General features: G+C 35.7%; 1 protein-coding gene across 2 annotated transcripts in view; it reads right to left on the reverse strand.

Annotated features, from left to right (window-relative positions):
* Nucleotides 1-21,791, reverse strand: part of LOC115221827 (pleckstrin homology domain-containing family G member 7-like) — a 987,181-nt gene that overhangs the window by 525,463 nt on the left and 439,927 nt on the right. For both annotated transcript variants that reach the window (XM_029792059.2, XM_029792061.2), the window contains one exon: nt 16,162-16,226. In XM_029792059.2, coding sequence (XP_029647919.1) covers nt 16,162-16,226 — 65 coding nt within the window. The remainder of the gene's footprint in view (nt 1-16,161; nt 16,227-21,791) is intronic.

The raw sequence follows: 21,791 nt of genomic DNA on the forward strand, positions 1-21,791 counted from the left end.
ATAAGACGTCAAGGAGAATGCTGTGGCATTCTTACATGGCCTAAAGACTGCAAGAACGGTATTACTTTGAAGAAGAAGGAGAGGAACAAAAAACGAAACTCACGTTTCTCACTGAAAGCAATGACCAACCACTTGTTTTTGACATCATTAAATTACTGCTCCCGACTGTAATTTTACGCATTAACAAGTTTGATTTTATAATACAGAAACTAATATTACAGTAACAGTGTGGGCGGCGACCTCGCAGAATTGTTAGCACACCGAGCAAAATCCTTAACGGCATTTCGTCCGTCTTTACGCTCTGAGTTAAAATTCCATCGAGGTCGACTTTGCCTTTCATCCTTTCGAGATCAGTAAAATAAGTAATAGTTCAGCATTTGGGACATTGCTGGCCTTGTGCCAAAATTTGAAATCAATATTACAGTAACTATCTACTTTACTCTTATTTTACTTATGCGCCCTTTTCAAGCCTAGCCAGGCTCATGGGCCCGGTTTCCCGGTTTCTATGGCGTATGTGTATGGTGTATGTGTTCCATCCCAGCTAGACAGGACGCCAAGAAACAGAAAGAAATAGTGAGAAAAAATTAGGGTGAAAGAGTACAACAGAGGTAGCCACCACCTCCTGCCGGAGCCTCGTGGAGCTTTAGGTGTTTTCGCTCAATAAACACACACAACGCCCGGTCTGGGAATCGAAACCGCGATCCTCCGACCGCGAGTCCGCTGCTCTAACCACTGGGCCATTGCGCCTCCCTACTTTACTCTAGGTGCCTTATAGAATGTAATCTACATAATAGCGTACCTTATAGAAAGGTTCCTACAATATACATCATATTTTAGATCAGACATGGAGACACTGCAGTCTCTGGCACTTTCTGAATGGCACGCACCACGACAAATTACCTTCAATGTATTTAGTAGTACGGCTTGCGTGATGATGAGCTCTGTGTCATGTTCCCTTCTTCTCGAGAAACTTTACCCATGCCTGCTGTAGACCACTGGACGTGTAAGTTAACCGATGAACATGAGTTTATTTAACTTATATTGTATGCTATGCTTTGTATTATATGATACGCTTCGACAAGTGTCTCTGACGTACGAGATGGTCTATACACTATGATCTAAATATATTAGCCACCGAGTCAGTATTGATATTGAGAGATAATATTTATTCTCACTTAAACGTGGATGTTCTGTTAGAACAAACTATACTGCCGTAGATACCATTAGAACATCTCTCATATTGGCTTTTGGAGCAAAATGAACGCATGTTTATATCACTAGCGGGGAGAAAATCCTCGCCATCTCCAGTGCCGTGATCACTATAATCTACCTTGTACAATAATTTTGCTGATAAACGTCTACATTTTTAGTGCATGAAAGATTATGGACTTCATTCACCATTACTACCACACACTCTGTTTCTATTCGATATACCAGACCTCATAGACTGTGTCATGTTATGTGTTAGAATAGCTTCAGACTATGGTGTTTGCTGTACTTTAGATTGTAGTACACAGTCTGTATTGAACAGTACATTATAGAAGTGTTCTATATCTTAGAAACTGTAGAAAATACTCCACCATGTATTGGTTTCAAATGTTTGACCTCGGCGGAATTGGAACTCAGAACGTAGAGACGGATGAAATGCTGCTAAGCTTTTTTCCCCGTGTGCTAATGATTCTACCAGCTGGTCACCTTAATACTCCATATATATATATATATATATATATATATATATATATATATATAACAGACTTAGTTAATTACCCCCATAGCCTGCCATACTTTATACAGTACCTTACACATGTTGAGTACTATCTTGCAGATAATAGCTCATGTGATTGCAGTTTGGAGTAAGGTGCTAGTAGAGTGATACTAAACGTCGATTAAACGAGCAGATGCGATAATATTTCTAACTCTTGCATGTATAAGGTAACATGATAGCCTCAACGCATTTGTTCTATATACTAGAAATAGTAGCCATTGGACCATTTAGCTCTGATATTAAGAAAAAAATAGAATTATAGCGACATGAAAGTTGCTCACTATCGGTCAATTTCATCAGGGTTATCAAATCACCAACACAACAGCATATGTATCTAATACTATACACATAAATTCTCTTTGCTAATCCTAAACAATCGATATTGCGGTGAAGAATGACGCTTACCAAGGCTGACATATTTTTCAAGAAGACAGAATATTGGATATTGATTCAACAACCTATAATTGGCGTCGCGATGCATCCGATCTCATCTTACAAAATCTGGCTTTCGTCTCCTATTTAATCGACATAGCAATTTCTTTCATCTTTATCTTTTAGCTTTATTTTCGAATTATATGATGGGTGTTACTTTGGAAATGTGATTGATATTGTTAGCACCTTCCATCTCGATTGAAGAAGCATACGATTAACCCGGATTTTTTTCTGCATATATACAACTACAGAGGTATAAACCAAAATGTGTACTTTCTTTATTTTAAAACCTTAAGAGGAAATTAGCTGCTACTTCTAACACTTCGATCACTTGCGTAGAATCTCGTTGGTACACGCTTGGTGTTCTCAATGTGTTTGTTATCGCTGTGTATCTTTATATGACCTCTTATACAACAGATATCCGAAAAAAACATCAAGATAAAAGATAATCAACTTCACCATCAAAGGAAGATGAGAGAGTTCGACGCTTCACATATTGGACTTTCATCAAAAAACTAAGAGGAAAACAAAAGTACGTAGAAAAAAAAAAGAAGTGGATATTCAATGGCAGTTCTGCTGTGAAAATAAATAGCTTGTACTACTGTTCGTTGCTTTGTTTTATTTTTCTTAAATGCTTTTGATATATTGCAATGCTGATGTAGATTTTACATCTGCATTATACACGATTTCATTTATGATACAAAGCTCTAGGTCCTATACTATAGGATGTAAGCTGTCGGCTGGACAAGTACGTATGATTCACAGTCATACGTAGACTTAGCTATGCCGTAACTCCTCCTTGTTCGGGTGTAAACTATGTGATCAGACAGACCGTGTCAAGTATACTCAACATTTATCATTTTACTGTGTTTATAATTTCAGGTTCTTCAGTGTCAAAATTGAACAAATTCTTTTACTGTAATTTGTGCGACAATTTACTTCCTGTGGTTTTGTAGCCCATGCTATTTCTATGAAAAGGGACGTGAAGATACTAATGTTATGTTGTTAACTCCTGTTGGCATCGTAGAAGTATCGTTATGACGTACAAGTCTAGATTCTAAACCTGGTGGAGCTCATCCATTTCCATGACTAAACACAAAGACTTCCTCTAATAAAAATGTGAGAAAGAGAGAGAGAAAGAGAGAGAGAGAAAGAGAGAGAGAGAGAGAGAGAGAGAGAGAGAAGACGATGGGTGGAGGAAGACAGTGGAAAAGAGAGAAAGAAAAAATGGCTATATTAAGCGACTGTTAGTTTATTTATCGATCTCAAAAAGATGAATGTTGGCCTCAGTAGAGCGCAGAAGGTTGGAACTAATATCAGAACATTGTTTCTGGTGCCCCAACGATTGTGCCTGACTTGTGTGATGAAAAGTGTGAAGTTGTTAGTACGAACCCATTCTTCCGTCACACACACTCACACATGTGTGTGCCTCTGTGTGTGTGTATTGCAATTTATGTAGCTTCTCACACAGTGATAGGCAGTCGAGAAGAGAGGAATGATCATATCTACACGTGTTGCTTAATGTGCAGTAGTTAAATATACTTTCCATATAATATGCATTAAATTGAACGTTGACTTTTGTCATATATTTATTACATACATATACCTCATCGAACTGTTCATTGCTGCATCTTTATGAATTGCTTATTTCATAACAGCAGATATAGTATTCATCTTGTCCTTTGTATATTCAAGAGTGTATGGATCGAATATCTTGCCTTATTTGAGACAAAGCGGCATATTTCAATTCATAGATTTTTGATTGCTATTTTTGACAACGTGGAGGTGCGTGGCGTGGTGGTTAGGGTGTTAGCATCATGATCGTAAGATTGTGATTTCGATCCCTGGACCGGGCGACGCGTTGTGTTCTTGAGCAAAAAACTTTATTTCACGTTGCTCCAGTCCACTCAGCTGGCAAAAATGAGTGATGCTGGGATGGACTGGCGCCCCGTCCTGCTTGGGAACATATACACCACAGAAACCGGGAAACCGGGCCCATGAGTGTGACTAGGCTTTAAAAGAGCGTATTAAAATTATTAATTCTTGACAATACAATAACCACGTAATAAATTCGTCGCAAGTTCATACGAACAAGACTTGAGCTCAAATCCTGACAAGATCAGCACAACCTTTTATCCTTCCCAAATCAATGGCAACAAGTGCCAGACAAGTACTGCATCGGCGTAATTACGAAATCGTTCAGGAATAATTTTGTTTTTATAGTTTATTAATGATTTTTTTTCTAACATGACAGGAGTTGTTTTTTTGTTTTTGCTTTTTTCTTTGATACATGGCACTAAAAATAAATTTAGTTTCAATTTATACAAGAATTTCTGTCTTGAATTTATTGTTGTTATTGTTGTTGCCATTGCTGATGTCAAGTTATTGATGTTGTTATTGATTTTTGTTTTACTTCAAACGCTGTTTTTAGGATTAGAATTCCTAGACGCTTAAAATTGGTAAGATTAAAATCTCGACAAGTAGACAGTTATACGCAACGGCACACTTGGAATAATTATTTGAAATTATCTTTCTCTTGTTTTGCAGAATCTCTGGATTTCTATCCTATTTGACGCTTCGCTAAACACTCCTATTGTTTCTTTTTTCTATCTTTTAAAATTATGCTTGTTTATTTTTAATTTTATTTTCGTGTTTTAATTTTTTTTCTCTGATCTTTTCTTTATTACTTTGGAAATTTTCCATGAAAATAAAAAAAACATGAAAATAAAAAAAACAAATTCTTCAATTTGGCAACGGAAGAAGACAAATTACTAGAAACGTTGATGTAATTTGATATGCTGTATATCAAATTTCTTCTTCAATGGACCGGCATGGCAGCCAACAACGAAAGGCCCCAGTGTTATTAGAGTTAAATCTATCATAAGTTACGTCCTACTAAGATGCACTACGAAACACTCATTCGAGGGTTCCAAGGTCTGTGGCATTAGGGTTGAGTCTACACAATATTATCACGAACAACTCGTTCTTCAAACTTGTATTCTTAGATCCTGCCGGAATTTAAAGTTGTGTTCTTTCTTTCACATGTCGATACAATATAGCATCAGTAATCTTACTGGATATATTCAGCTAATTACATTCTCTTATAAAATGAATTCACCTCTCCTTAAATAGAAGTATTGCAATTATGATTATGATGGCTAGTGCAATCACTGGGATAGAGTTCAGTAACCTTTTGGTATCTAATGATAATACTATAGGCACATGGCCCGCAGTTTTTCGTCAGTTCATACCATCGATCCTAGTACTCAGTACTTCGTTTTATTTAACGTTGCAACTTGGTTGTGTCGTTAGAGCGTTTGTTACATTGCCTGACGCTTATTTGATCACCTCTTTGTACTCTGACAACCACGCCCAGGTAAAATTTATCTTTCGCAGTTGATAAAGTACCAATCCATGGCAGCGGATTAATTGAATTTTTAGAGTACCGTAAGTTCATATTGCAGTTTTTGTTCCGGCCTTCTTCGTCCTGATTTCAAATCTCATCGTTTTTGTCCGAAAAAATGGAAAGATAAATGAAAAATAACAGTGATGCTTTTGTCAGGAGTTGTGACTAAAAGGCAATTATTACCAAATGAAAATCGATCGTTTGTTTCGATTGGTTCGGCGGCGGTGGGATATTGATGAACCTAATGATTCTAAATGAAGTCTGAGAATTACATTTATTTCGATGCATTAACTTTTTGAAAGAATTAAGATAATTACGAATAAAGTAGAGACATTTTATTTTCACTTCTTTGATTCATCCTATTTCAGTCATGTACCTACCAGAAGTTAACAAAGGAATTCACATCAACGCCTGTTCATACCACCGAAACATTAAACCACTGATGGATTCGAAGCCGACAACCGTGACACTGTAACCATTTGGCCACGTTGAAATAACTATCAAATCTGCTTCAAATCACTTGCATCGTGTTATAAAAGGAAAACTCATTTAAAGCAATAATAAAGCATGAGGAGTTTAGAGCTTGCGCGTCATTAATCGCAGGTTTGCCCAATCAAGGATGAACTGGCATTAAACAACAAAAGATAACGTGCAAGACTGCCAATGCTGGAATTTTAATCTTAGTTTATTGGTTTACATTCTGAAAATAATTTTTTAAAACTTTTACTTGCTTCAGTCATTAGACTGCGATCATGCTGGGGCACCGCCTTGAAAAATTTTTAATCGAATGAATCGAACCCAATACTTTTTTTTAAAAGCTTGGTCCTACAAACACCGATTGTGAGGCGGTGACGGGAGACGACAGCAGACAAAAAACACGCACACACACACACACACACACACACACACACGGGCATCTTTGAGTTTCCATCTATCAAATTCCACTGACAAGGTTTTGGTCGGCCCAGTTGCCATACGATGGAACTGAACCCGAAGCCATTTGGTTGCGAAGCAAGCTTCTTACCACACAGCCACTTTCTCTTGCATACCTCAAATAAATTCTTGAAAATAATTCCTATCTAAAATGAGAATACGTCACGTGCATTTATATATTTACATCCACTGCAGCTTTTGGATATTAACACTAGTGTGAGAATGAAAGGAAGAGATGTGAAGCGTGAGAAATAGAGGAAATATGAAAAGGGGATGAACATTCGAGGTTCTTAGAGACAGAAAGGTAATATTTAACGCGTGAAAGTGTGTAATTGTGTATGGGAGGAGCAAAAGCAAAACTAGATTCAAATAGGGAGAAAGAGAAAGAGAGAGAAAAGGAAGAGTAGGAATAGGTTGTAAAAGCCTTCGCATTACGATATCTTTATTCTAAGGCAACGAGCTGGCGGAATAGTTAGCAAACCCGGCAAAAGGTTTAGCGGCATTTCGTCTGTTTGCATGCATGTTCTTAATTCAAATTACGCGAAGGTTGACTTTGATTTCCGTCCCTTCGGGGTGGACAAAATAAGTACCAGTTGAGTACTGAGGTCGATATAATCCAATGACACCCCGTCTGAAATTGCTAGCAATGTGCCAAAGTTTAAAGCCATTGTTGGATCTATATTTACATCATTCCCTATTTCTATATAATTAAAGAGTAAATAAATTCATGGCGTGATCAATTGAAAATCATTATGCTGCATTGTCTTTCTTTGGTTATTTCTTCAGCTCATTTGTAACGTGAGAGCGTTTCATATGACATTCATTTAAAAACAGAAACAATATAATAATCAAGAATACTGAAGAAAATGCTAGTTCTATAGGTCATAATTTTCCAAAGTACTATTTCACTTTTGTGTGTGTGCATGTGTTTATGTTTGTATGTGTGTGCGTGTGTTTATGTGTGTATGTGTTCACGTATGAGCGTGTAAGCCTTAGTTCCAGTCTCTCCTTGTGCAGTATGTCACAAGAAGAAATCTCCACAGCACTCATAAAAGCGATATCAAGTTCTTAAGCCAGGCCCGAATCTTTCTTCAATGATAGTATCCTGTGGGTTACTCAGCCCACCTCTTAACATGACTCCTTAACTTTTGATATGATCGCATCAGGAAATCATTAACATGGTCCGAAAGCAATATCTTTGGAAGACGTTGGTGGTTCTACCATACATCTAAATGGTAACTTCGTTTGTTTCACAACCATAACTCACCGGTAGCTTGAAGATAGATGTATAGAGGTAGAGTTTTGTACCATGGCTGATATAAATATATGTACTATATTCTGTCTTTTGTATCTAGCTGCTAATGTTATGTATCTATGTTTGTGGTGCATCGTGAGCTGTGTATGGGCGGCGCCATTTTAGTTGTTTTAACCTTGAATGTGTATTATTTACAGTCATAATAATTTATGAAAGGAAGGTAAACTTCTACTTAAAAAGAAACGGTGGGGGAAGTCAATGATGGAAGAACAGTTACGTAATCTTAAATTTAAGGACTACCTTACACAAAATAGAAATGAAATCAGCAACTGTTGAAGCTGCAGCATAACTAAATCCACACAAACGAATCAGAAACGTCTCTAACACATAAGAAATGTTTTGCTATGGCTAAACTTAGTATTGATATTTCTCTATTAATGCTAAATAATGATGAACGGAGAGTGAGCAAACAGTCAAAAGTGAACTACTCTTTGTCGGTTGTTTTATGAACATAAAGCGCTACTCATCTGTAACAGAGGATTAACAGACTGTATAATTACTTTAGTGTATTATTCAGATTGGAATGACTTTCTTAAAAACAAAAACAGTTTTAACGTTAATTCTGCAAATCACAAAATGTTTCTATCATAATTCATAAAAGTTCAGTCATTTCAGTTACCATCATTTTGGCTGTAATTATCAGTGGCTTTGATTTGAACAACTATCATGTCGTAGACATTTTATTATATATACTACAATAGTTGAAAATGAAACAGGTCTTAGTCTTTACAATTCTGTCAAAGGTACCTTGCGTGAGAGAAATTTTCCTCTAGGAAATATTATTGGATTCACAAGCGGTAATTGTTCTTCCACGGTGGGCGACAAATGTGAATTCCTAAAATTATAGAAATACACCGTACCTTCTATTTTATTATGAAACGTGACTTTTATTATTTTTCTCTCTGTGTGGTCCTACTGTCAGCGTGTTGCCGTCAATTTTAGAGACTTTGCTAAAAGATTTTTATATTACTTTTCTTACAGTAGCAAGACAGAACGGCATTTCAAAAAGTTGTTGCGACAACTTTCCACAAATTCCTTAAACTTTCTCAAATAAGGTACCTTTCCTCAGAAGTGAATCAAAAGTTGACAAAGTTGACGATACCAGGTGAATTTATGAGATACTAAACAATCACGGACTCAAGAACATGCTACTTATTCTTCATTATGTACGGAAGAATGTGAATGTATTGGATATAGAATAACTGTCTGAGCATGTCAGGTGCTTTTGTCTGCATTTAATGACATTTATCAGGATACAGACATCTCGTGAGTCTCCTTACCAAAGATGAATTACAGGTATATATTAAATTATCAGAAACGGATTCAAGCAATGAAAGTAATTACAAAAATATTAATGATGTTTACCTGGGAGGAAAGGCATCAGAACATTTAATTAATGGAACTTTTGATGATGTAATCAATGTTAGAAGATTTCAGACTGATTGCATGAAATGCCAAGTGAAATTATGCATCTAAATAAGAAATATATTTCGTTTCAGTGGAGATGTAGTTATTGCTAAATTAATGACATTAAAAGCAAAGATAGCTTACTATCGCAGTCTATATCCTGCATCAGTTATTTAACTATTTGTTTATTCCCCAGCCTTTGTGTCAGAAAGAAGTCCTAATGATCTTGATCATCAATGAAGATATAACAGCAGACGCTTTACCTCTGCCTCTATAGAAAATATTTCTCAAGCTAAAAGACTTAAATGATGGAGTTCATAATTCAGAATGTAATTCATTATCCGAATTTAAGAACTATTTAACCATTTCACCACATTTGACAGCATGACTTCAAGGAAGAATCACTCTAATGAAGTGCATCATAACAAATAGCACCGATTTTTTTTTAACCGGTGAGTGTAACGCACAGATTAATTGAAAAGCTATCTTTGCTAGAAATATTATGGAAAGCACAATGTAGGGACCCGGAAAAGAATAAATTAAAGTCTCGGAAGAAGTTTCTGTAAGCAAAAAATAATTAGGAGGAATTAAAAGAAAAAAAAAAGAAGCAGGCTGAAAACAACAAGACGAAGAACTGTGCTCAACGTTTAAAGTTAAGTTAAATACTGCGATGTTGTTTTTATAATCTGGGCTTTCTTCCTTTTGAGTCTTCCTCACCCACTTTTTGTCCTGACTGTAATTTGGAATCTTCTTGAAAATCCTATTGAAATTTCAGACAACACGTTAGCTGTCTAATTCTGAAACTAAGACTGCTTATGACTGAGTTCACTCGCCTAAAGGCGGCCCATATGTTTTCCAACAATTTCCTTCTTTTTGCATTTGTTTAGTGATAAAATTGGACCTAAACCATCAAATTTATGATCAACGTCATCCCAGTAGTCATCATCGGATTCCTTTACGTTTTACCTTTTACTTGTTTCAATATTAGACTGCGACTATGCTGTGGCAACACCTTCAGGTATTTTAGTCAAGCGCATCGATCACAGTACTTACTTTTTGTTTGCCTAACTGCTATATTACGGGAATATAAACAAACCAACATTTGTTGTCAAGTGGCAGTTGGACATAAACAGAGATTCAACCACACACACTCATTATTTATATATATATATGTATATATATATATATATATATATATATATATATATATATATATATATATATATATATATATATATACATATATATATATATATATATATATATATATATATATATACATACACAAATATACACAAATATACACATATACAGAAAGAGAGAGCGAATTGCAATGTCTGAAGAATTTCTAATTTTTTGTGAAAATTGTTTGTAATTTCGGGTAGATTTATATATTCTGTTTGACAGTCAAATCAATAAGACTACTTAAAATTTATTTTGTTGGGTACCACTGTACTTTAGCCCACTTTCAAGTCGAATGGAATTTGTTAATTAACATTAACTAGATACATCTAATGAGAATGAACAATTCATTCACCATCTTAGGCAGCAGTGTCGGCAGTGCTGTATAATTTATAAGATTTTGTCTAGACTGCAATCATGAAACCAAATTCTCGCATTTCATTTATATTTGGCACTAGGTTGGGCTTTACATCCAACGTTTATCTGAAGATGCACAGAAAAATTATTCAGTTTCAACCACTAATAAAATCCACAGAATATTGTGGTGTAACAAAACTGCAAAACAGTTTATAATCCATTGGCATATGATCACAATATACAGCAATAGGGATGGCGTATATACAGCAATTGTGATGGTGCATTTTCCCTAATGCAGGATTGATACGTTTCTAAAACTAGCATTTGATTTCATAACTTGAGAGGATATAACTCGATACTGCGAAACACGTAGCTTCATGATTCTATTTTTTACTATCTTACGATTCTTCTCACATTTAATTTTATATACTTACCTAGCCTTACTATCATACAGCGGTTGTATTAATACTGCTTGAAATGTCGAGATTCAAGAAATGTTTCCGCCTGAAGAGATCGACAGAGAATAAATGGAGTGTAAATTATTACCTCGACAGACAAGATTGTTGGCAGTCAGAGACAAACAGATATCCAACGCTTCATAGATGTTGTTTAGACATGTCTGGATTACGGTTCTTCCAAAATTTAGCTATTTCTATAGGTAATTAAGTTAACTGATATTCAAACACCACCCATTTGCGATTTTAAAGAGCCATACATAAAATATGTATTTGCTTTCGTTTAACTACAAAATAAATCATAACTGATTGAATGAGAAAACCAACGGTGAGTGTATTTAATATTCAGAAGCCTTCCTCACGTTTGTTCGCTCAAACTACATTTCAACTGCTTGTAAAGATAGTCGCTAAATTCTGCCTACTGAACTGCAATTGCTTGACTGAAAAGATCGAACGAGATCAAACCATGTCTGTTCCTTCACCAGTTTGTTTTCAAGATGGGAACCAGTTTCAACAACATTGTAAAAATGTGGATTAGCTGACATAATGTTACCTTTTTTCGTTTAGCTTTTAAACAATCTAAGAGGGAAGTTTTGACTTATAATTACGAGACTGACACTTATCTGAAAATATTGAACACATTATATAGTATATGTGAGACATTATGTAGGCATAAAAAAAGAACGCACGTGTTTGGAACACAAGTCTTTAAAGTGATCAAATTCACAATTCAAAGTTTTGCAAAATGGTTATTAATAAAGAACGCAACATGCGGGCAAGTAACAAACTTCAGTAACAAGTGTAGGAAATATACACGAAACAAAAAGGAACAGACGTTTTGTATGAGAAAGTAAGAAATGGAAAATAGTACTGAACTCAACAAAAAATTAATACCCAACTTTGAAACACTTGTATTGTATAAATATTGCGGTTTATAACAACAACTGCTAATCATATTTATAAAAGGCATGATGTGTGTGCGTGTGTATGTGTGTACCTGATTGTAATTTATGCACATCCACAAATTAGCACGCATGTCGCTCAAAATTTAGGAGGACATTCGTCAACATCCTATCTGGGCTTTGTCAACTTATTTTTCTTCTCGAGGCACCCGCGGATAGGGTAAAAATCTATTTTCAACCATAGCTTTTAGCCATAAAAAATACCAGTAGTAGCTTTTTTGATGGCGACTAACCAAAAAAAGTAAGATAAAGAAAAGTGGAAGAAGGAGGCAGAGAGTTTCACGGGAAAGACAAAGTGAGTGAGGGAGAGAGAGAGTCATTGCTTCTTTGACGGCGTCCAACAAAAAAATAAGATAAAGAAAAGTGGAAGAAGGAGGCAGAGAGTTTCACGGGAAAGACAAAGTGAGTGAGGGAGAGAGAGAGTCATTACTTCTTTGACGGCGTCCAACAAAAAAATAAGATAAAGAAAAGTCGAAGAAGGAGGCAGAGAGTTTCACGGGAAAGACAAAGTGAGAGAGGGAGAGAGAGAGTCATTGCTTTTATGACGGCGTCTAACAAAAAAAAATACGATAAAGAAAAGTGGAAGAAGGTGGCAGAGAGTTTCATGGGAAAGACAAAGTGAGAGGGGGAGAGAGAGAGAAAGTAATTGACTACATTCATAAAAAATAAAATGTAAAATGTTTTGTTTTTTTTTGTTTTTGAAAGACACACTATATTTTATAATCATAGTATATATACTTTCTCACACAACAATTACAATATATTTATTTTAAATCGTTCATCTTTCTCCCCCTCTCTCTCTCTCTCTCTCACACATTACTTTGGGTGCGAAAGAGTTTTGTTTTTATTTTACGCCGAGTAAAAAAAGTGTTTTGTTGACAATCCATTTATTTAACAACAAAGAAACAAAGAGGTGAGTAACAATTTGTCAGTGAATTACACACTATAAATGGGTACAATTTGCGAGGTTTCCACCACACCCCCACTCAGTTTCACGGACCACAAAAAGGGTTTTGAGGCCAGAGTAGTTGATTCCACGTTGATTACTGAATATTGTGCGAGTGTTAATTTACAAATTTAACAACATTTTTTCCATTCATTTCTGTTTATGTACATGTATGCGTGCACAAAACATGCAATAGGTGTACGTACGCGTGTGTATATATGTTCCTGTCTGTTGCCCATATATATTTATATTATATTATATAATATATAATTTTACTCTTTTACATGTCTCAGTCATTTGACTGCGGCCATGCTGGAGCACTGCCTTTAGTCGAGCAAATCGACCCCGGGACTTATTCTTTGTAATCCCAGTACTTATTCTATCGGCCTTTTTTGCCGAACCGCTAAGTAACGGGGACGTAAACACATCAGCATCGGCTGTCAAGCAATGCTAGGGGTACAAACACAGACACACAAACACATGCACATACATATCCATATATATATACATGTATACGAGAGGCACTTTCAGTTTCCGTCTACCAAATCTACTCACAAGGCATTGGTCGGCCCGGGTCTATAGCAGAAGACACTTGCCCAAGATGCCACGCAGTGGGACTAAACCCGGAACCATGTGGTTGGTTAGCAAGCTACTTACCACACAGCCACTCCTGCGCTATATATATATATATATATATATATATATATATATATATATATATATATATATATATATATGTAGTATAACTAATTTCAACGGATTTCGCCCAAATTTGACGTCTATATTACTTAGTTTGGTTTGAAATAAAGAACTTGATTAGCTTAATAATCATAACTTAATCCCGGGCAAGGCCGGGTTATACTGCTAATACATATATATATGATAAATGAGACACGGAAAATGGAAGATACGACAGCTTTTGTTTTCGACACATCTAGTATCGATCCCTCACGAGTGGGATAGTTAACAACCGGTCCAGAGAAGCATCTGACGGTGATAAACAGATACGCTAAATATAGAAAATGTGGAGGATTTTGCTGAGGGATTTAATTGATCAGCAAGATGTTCGTGTTAGCATTGTCAAAACATATATGTATTTTATACATATAGCACACACGTGTGTGTGAATATGTATACAAATATATATAAAATTGTATACGTGCGTTGTGGTTATGTATGTACATATGTGTATATGAATGATTTTATACATATATGCATATATTTACACACACACCTGCAAATACAAACAAGCACACCTATATACACATACATATCGACAATTATTAAAAGCAATTAATTAGCATCTTCAGCCCCCATGGTTTTAATATGTTATTCTTGGGTGTCAAACTGTTGCTCGCCATATCATTAATTTTTCTCTAAATCGGAAGAAATACCAGCAGTAGCTTTTAATTATTGTAATTCTTCCAAAAAGGTGTATGTGTTAATCCCATTTGCTTCCCACCTGTTGCCCCAGGAGCCTCCGAGATATTCAATTTCTAAGAACAATTAACTTATGGCAAATTCTGAGTCGAGTGGTTGCCATATTGTAACTTACACCAATCAAGGCACAAATCTTATTAGAATATTCCAATTCACACATAAACTCTCGTTAACATTATCAACAATAGCATGTATTTCTTATTGCATTCCATTACACAATATAAATTATATCTTTCACCCTGTTTAAAATATACACCTGCCCTCAACATAGCTAAATAGAAATAAATAACAGACAATAGAAAAAAATAAACCAAAGGAAAACAAATATGTGACAATAAACTTTGGACTCGCTAACTTAAAGATTAAATGTCGAACACGTATTCCTAGTTTCACCAAATATTTTACATTAAAAAGAAAAACATGGCACTTCGTCGGTTACGGCAATGATGTTTCCAGTTGATTCGATCATCGGAACAGCCTACTCGCGAAATCAACGTGCAAGTGGCTGATCACTCCACACACACGAGTCCGTATGACTCCGCGTGACAGAGAATGACAAGGCCTGTCCTTTGTATTACCGGTACAACTCCTTTTTGACAGCTGAGTGGAGCAACGTGAAATAAAGTGTCTTAAAGACACAACACACCGCCGGGAATCGAACTCTCAACGTTACGGTCGTGAGCCGATTACCCTAACCACTAAGCCACGCGCTTATTCCAGACTTATAACATTACGTATTGGCCAAACTCAAATGACACAAATTTTCCTTTATGCGTATGGTAACATCTACCTATTTCTTTAATGCATGACTTTATGGTTTTATAGCCATGAAAATATTTTATTTGACTTTCGAGAACCCGGTGAAGTTATATGAGGTTGTAGGTTTAATTAAACCTAACGAATTTTGAATAAATAATCGTCTTATCAAATAATAAATGCTATGTGAATGCACATATGTAATAAACAAAACGCTTTAGTGTATGATAACTGCATGTGTGTGTGTGTGTGTGTGTGTGTGTGTGTGTATGTGTGTGTGTGTGTGTGTGTGTGTGTCTGTGTGTGTGTGCGTTTTAGTTTCTATTTCTTCGAAAATTAACTTTACATGACACCGCTTGCCAATGGGTGTTTCGCTGCGGGAAGTGTTCACTAAACGAAATTTACAAACGTTGAGTCTGTAATAATTTTGTAACAGTAAATAGAAATATGTCCACTTTTTTTTGCACACACACACTCACACACAACATTCACGCAGGCATGCACACGCTCATACAATGTATAAACTAATAAACAAACAGAATGATATATAAATAATCCATCTGTACGTACGTATGCGCATATTGATGGATGTATGTATTTATATATGGTCAGAAAAAATAAATATATGTTTGTGGAGTAAATCATAGATGAAAAGATATCTATGAAACAGATATGATTTACTGAGCTCAATGCTTTGGCCAGTATAGCGCGCAACAAAAGTATACCTTGTTCTTTATAGCTAAATATAAATAAATATTAGACAATAGAACAAATAAACCAAAGGAAAACGAAATATAGAACTTACCTTTTTAGGAACTGATAAAAAATGTTTGTGTCTGTTGGTATTGGAACTTATGCTGTATGAACAGCCTGTTGGATGGAAAGAAAAAGAGAATAGATATTTATTGTTTGGGTTGGCATTTAGATCAGTGTATAAAATTTATGTAAATATCAGCCAAAATAACAACAACTGTAATAATAATAATAATAATAATAATATAATAATAATAATAATAATAATAATGATAATAATAATAATAATAATAATAATAATAATAATAATAATAATAATAATAATAATAATTACAGCAACAATAATAATATGATAATATGAATTTCTTTGACGCTGAAGGACCCATTAATACAAGAGAAAAAATGTACACCTACAGATTACAAAAGCTGCAGCGACAGACGTGACAAAGGTATGTAAAATTGAAGGCAGCTATGATGAAGATATCGGTTTCAAATTTTAGCACCGGGCTAGAAATTTGGGGTGAGGGGGTAAAACGATTACATCGACTTCAATATTAGAGTTGTACTTATTTTATCCATCCCAACGGATGAATAACCAAGTTGACCTCGACGGAATATGTACTCAGAACGCAAAGGCAGACAACATGCCACGAAGCATTTTGCTCGGCGCTTTAACGATTCTGCCAACTTGCCGTCTTAGGTTTGATAAATATATCAAAAACACGATGAACATTTGAAAATATATTGATATAGATTTAAAAAATAAACATAGAATAATTGTATGATTATATAAAATACACTAGAATCAAAACAAGATATAATTACGGAAAGCAAAGCACATATTAGAGTGGTTGGTTCATTACAGTGAAATTTTTTTATCATCGTTTGCATTGCAGATGACTTTTGGCTGGATTCCACTTCCTCTTTCTATTTTGTTTTTGTGTCATTTTTTTCTTCATCGACTGGCTACCTCTCCGTATCATTACAAATGACGCGATGATACTCTTAGTCGGTGGAGAGAAGACCGCCGAGGTTGAAGCGTATTCTTTGTTCCTTCCAGCAACTGTACCTTCTGTCAACCACAATCATCTTCAATTCCAACTACACTGTCGCTGCCGGTTATGACTGGACAAAACAAGAGAACTTCAGCTTCCTTGCTAGTCACTGGAAAAAAGACAAGGATATCTCCGCTAACAATTCTATAAGTTTGCCTGGCGCAGCTGTTGGAGTGGCACCTTCCCAACTCTACAGTTGTTTTCGGTGTAACTATTTTCTGTGCATTTCTTTTTTATAAACGTTCCTATTTAACAGAAATTACTTTTGATGCCGCATGTATGATAGCAGGGCTGTCGGCACTATCAATCTTGTCTCTACATTCATATTTGGGCATAGTTTCTGGATAATCCTGTGAATTCGAGGAGACGCAAAAAGACGTAAGTCTATACTGACCTCTCCTGACAACGTATCATTGTTTGTGAGAAGCGAGCTTACCTCATTCCATATTGCTCCACAAAGGAAACAAGAAGAGCATATATCGCTAATGATATACCTTCTTGTAAACCTTGCTTTACACTTAACCGTTCACTGACGTTTGAGAGAATAAGCGGAATCTTTGTGTATTATTTTGCTTGTGATTCAGACCAGGCTTCAGTTTTCAAGAACAGGTTGATGTTACCGTAGGATATACTTCGATCAATGGATAATACTATGCCTCACACATCATCAGAGGTTCTTTCAATTACTCTTATCCTCTTCACTTTTAGAAACCGGTAGTCACAACAGATTTCTTCCTGGTGCGTGGCTTAATAGTTAGGGTATTCGGCACAAGATCGTAAGGTAGTGAGTTGGATTCCTGTCGTGCCATTGAACAAGGCACTTTATTTCACGATGACCCCTTCTACTCAAATGTTAAGAATGAGCAGTACTTGTATTTCAAAAGCCAGCCACGTTACGATCTGTACCACGCTCAACGATAACTACGTGGAGGGTACACATGTCTGTGGAGTGCTCAGCCACTTGCACATTAATTTCACGAGTAGACAGTTCCGCTAGTCGAATTAACTGGAACGCTCGTCGTAGTAACCGATGGCATGTCAGTTTTTTTTCTTCATCTTCCTGTCCATTACCAAACAGGTAAGGAGTCAGAGAGTTTATTATAGCAATTTTGACACAGTTCCTTCTGGGCTTACACCTATTCAAATAATGTGGATAAAACAGCATTTTTTCTTTCCAACGTTAAACAATATTAAATACGCGCGCGCATGAGTTCTGTGAGTCAGAGAGAGAAAGAAAGAGCGAGAGAGAGAGAGAGAGAGGCAGACAGACAGACAGACAGACAGACAGACAGACAGAGAAACAAAGAGAATGAAAGAGAAAGGAAGAGGGAGAGAGAAAGCTACTGCAGTTCTTATTGCTGTTATCATATTTGAAGCATTTGAAAAGCACTTTCATTATCCGAAAATTCATATTTCCCCCATTCTGAAACGCCTGTATGTCAGTGCGTAATATTTGTGTTTAATTACATTCTCTTTTGTTTAATATTTAGAGAAATATTGGAGTATATCCTTCAGTAGAGTTTATCGTTCTCGGTGTAGCTGTTTTGTCGCCATTAATATAGATATTGAAGACATCCCAAGCAAAATGCTATGATAGAGTATCTTTTGCCCCAAAGGAACAATATATACTCAAACTTAATAAATTCATTCGTTTTGTAATGGTACTTAAGTAAAAGAAGGAAGTTTTCCGCATTTAAAAGCACTTAGTATTCCAAACTTAAGGACCCAATGTAAACATATATCGACAATGCAACAACAATTAATAATAATAATAATAATAATAATAATAATAATAATAATAATAATAATAATAATAATAATAATAATAATAATAATAATAACAACAACAACAACAACAAGAAATGCCCTGATACAGTACCAAGCACCGTCTTTCATGGATTCTGATCTTAAGTGATTGGAAGTGCTATCATGCACGTTTTGTCTTGGTATAAAACATGGATGATGATGATGATGATGAGGAGGAGGAGGAGGAGGAGGGGGAGAAGGAGGAGGAGGAGGGAATCATAATAACAGCAAAGTGCTATGAACACTAGCTAGAAAGCTTGATAGAAAATAACAATTACAATGACTTTGTTTGACTTCTCCATAATGATTGACCATATTATAGAAGCCAGAACACTACCAGATATGATTACAGACGACGAAAGAAACGAAACAATGTAAAATCATAGATTTTGCAATGCCAAAGGATAATGGACAGGATATCATATAAACTTTTTTAAAAATAAACGAAAAATACCACGACCTAGCCGGAGGCATAAACAGATTGCAAAAGACAAAGGTGACAGTTGTTCCTGTGGTAATTGCTACACTTGGTGCAGCACCCAAACTGCTGCATAAGGAGTTTGGAACTGGCACTCGCATGGTCGAATTACAGCAAAGTGCAATCCTATTTTCTTCAAGAATCCTCAGAAAGATTCTTGAGATCTGCGGAGACTTGGTGTCACCAAACCTCAAAACATGTCTGCTAAATAATATAGCATGTAATAATAAAAATAATAATAATAATAATAATAATAATGATAATAATAATAATAATAATAATACAATAATAATAATAATAATAATAATAATAATAATATAATAATAATAATAATAATAATAATAATAATAATAATAACAATAATAATAATAATAATAATAATAATAATAATAATAATAATAATAATAATAATAATAATAATAATAATAATAATAATAATAATGATAATAAATGCCCTGATGCAGTACCAGGCAGTGGCTCTCATGTCTTCTGATCTTAACTGATGGGAAGTGTTATCATGTACATTGTTTTGTCTTGGTATAAAAGATGGGCTACAGCAAATATTCTGCTCAATACCACAGATTTGCTTGTCAGTTGTTTGACCTTAACCAGTTGACCATGTCCTTTAGTGGCTGACAATATGTGCATCTCTGATCATGAGCAGAAGTAGTGTGGGAGTACCATAGCCATGTGTTGAGAGGGATTCTTTGGGGTTTGAATAATTCACCTCTGAAAACATGGGTGTTTCGTTCAACATCCTTAAACAACATTTATTCAGGGACCTTTTGAGCGGGATGGGTTACTCGACCAGAAGAAAATTCTAACTGGGCCCCACCTGCAAGATCATGTGCTGATTATCTTGACATTAGATCACCATGTCGCACACAGATGGTTGTGGTGCATGTCCCTGGTATACCCTTATCAGACAGGTAGTCATGATGGGTATACTGGGCTTCGTAAATTTTACCCTAGTGTCACTTTGATGGCATGCACTGCTCAATAATAATAATAATAATAATATAATAATAATAATAATAATAATAATAATAATAATAATAATGACAATACCACACATTTGCTTGTCAGTTGTTTGACCTTAACCAGTTGAGCATGTCCCTTAGTGGCTGACGATATGTGCATCTCTGATCACGAGCAGAAGTAGTGGGGGAGCATCATAGCCATGTGTTGAGAGGGATTCTTTGGGATTTGAATGATTCACCTCTGGAGGCATGGGTGGTTCTTTCAACATCCTTAAACAACCCTTGTTCAGGGACCTTTTGAGCAGGATGGGCTACTCAACCTGAAGAAAATTCTAACTGGGCCCCACTTGCAAGGTCATGTGCAGTTTATCTTGATATGATATCACCATGTCGCGCACATATGGTTATGATGCATGTGCCTGGTGTGCCCTTATCAGACGGGTAGTCGTGATGGGTATATTGGGCTTCGTATATTTTACCCCAGTGTCACTTTGATGGCATGAACTGCTCTCTCACTCAATAATAATAATGACAATGGGGGAGCATCATAGCCGTGTGTTGAAAGGAATTCTTAGAGGTTTGGATAATTCACCTTTGGAAACATGGGTGGTTCGTTCAACATCCTTAAACCACCCTTATTCGGGGATCTTTTGAGCTGGATGAGCTACTCGACCAGAAGAAAATCCTAACTGGGTCCCACCTGCAAGGTCATGCGCTGTTTATCTTGATATGAGATCACCATGTCGCGCATTTATGGTTGTGATGCATGTGCCTAGTGTACCTTTATCAGAGGGGTAGTCATGATGGGTATACTGGGCTTCGTATATTTTACCCCAGTTTCACTTTGATGGCATGAACTGCTCTCTTACTCAATAATAATAATAATAATAATAATAATAATAATATAATAATAATAATAATAATAATAATTACCAGTACTGTTTGTGAAAGATAGCCTATCACCATTACTGTTTTTGAGAGTTAGCCTATCACTATTGCTGTTCGTGATTTGTATGATATGCCTCGTATAGATACTATGGAAAGTGACACCGGGGAGGTAAATGAAATCATCTGTTATATATGAATGAATTAAAGATCATTGGAAAGACCGAACATAAAACAAATGGCCTAGTTTCAACAGTACAGATATTCAGTAAAGATACAGGAATCGAATTTGGAGCTTAAAAGTGTAGTATGCTTATAATACAAACAGACAAAGTAGTGTCGTCTGCTGGTGTAGAGCTACCCAACGGCGAGAAAATCAAGGATATTGAAATTAATGGATATAAATATCTGGAGATTTTAGAATACGACAAAAGCAAAGAAATTAAAATGAAGGAAAGCTTTAGGCGATAATATATCA

Source organism: Octopus sinensis, linkage group LG18 (assembly GCF_006345805.1).
Source record: "Octopus sinensis linkage group LG18, ASM634580v1, whole genome shotgun sequence".
Lineage (NCBI taxonomy): Eukaryota > Metazoa > Mollusca > Cephalopoda > Octopoda > Octopodidae > Octopus > Octopus sinensis.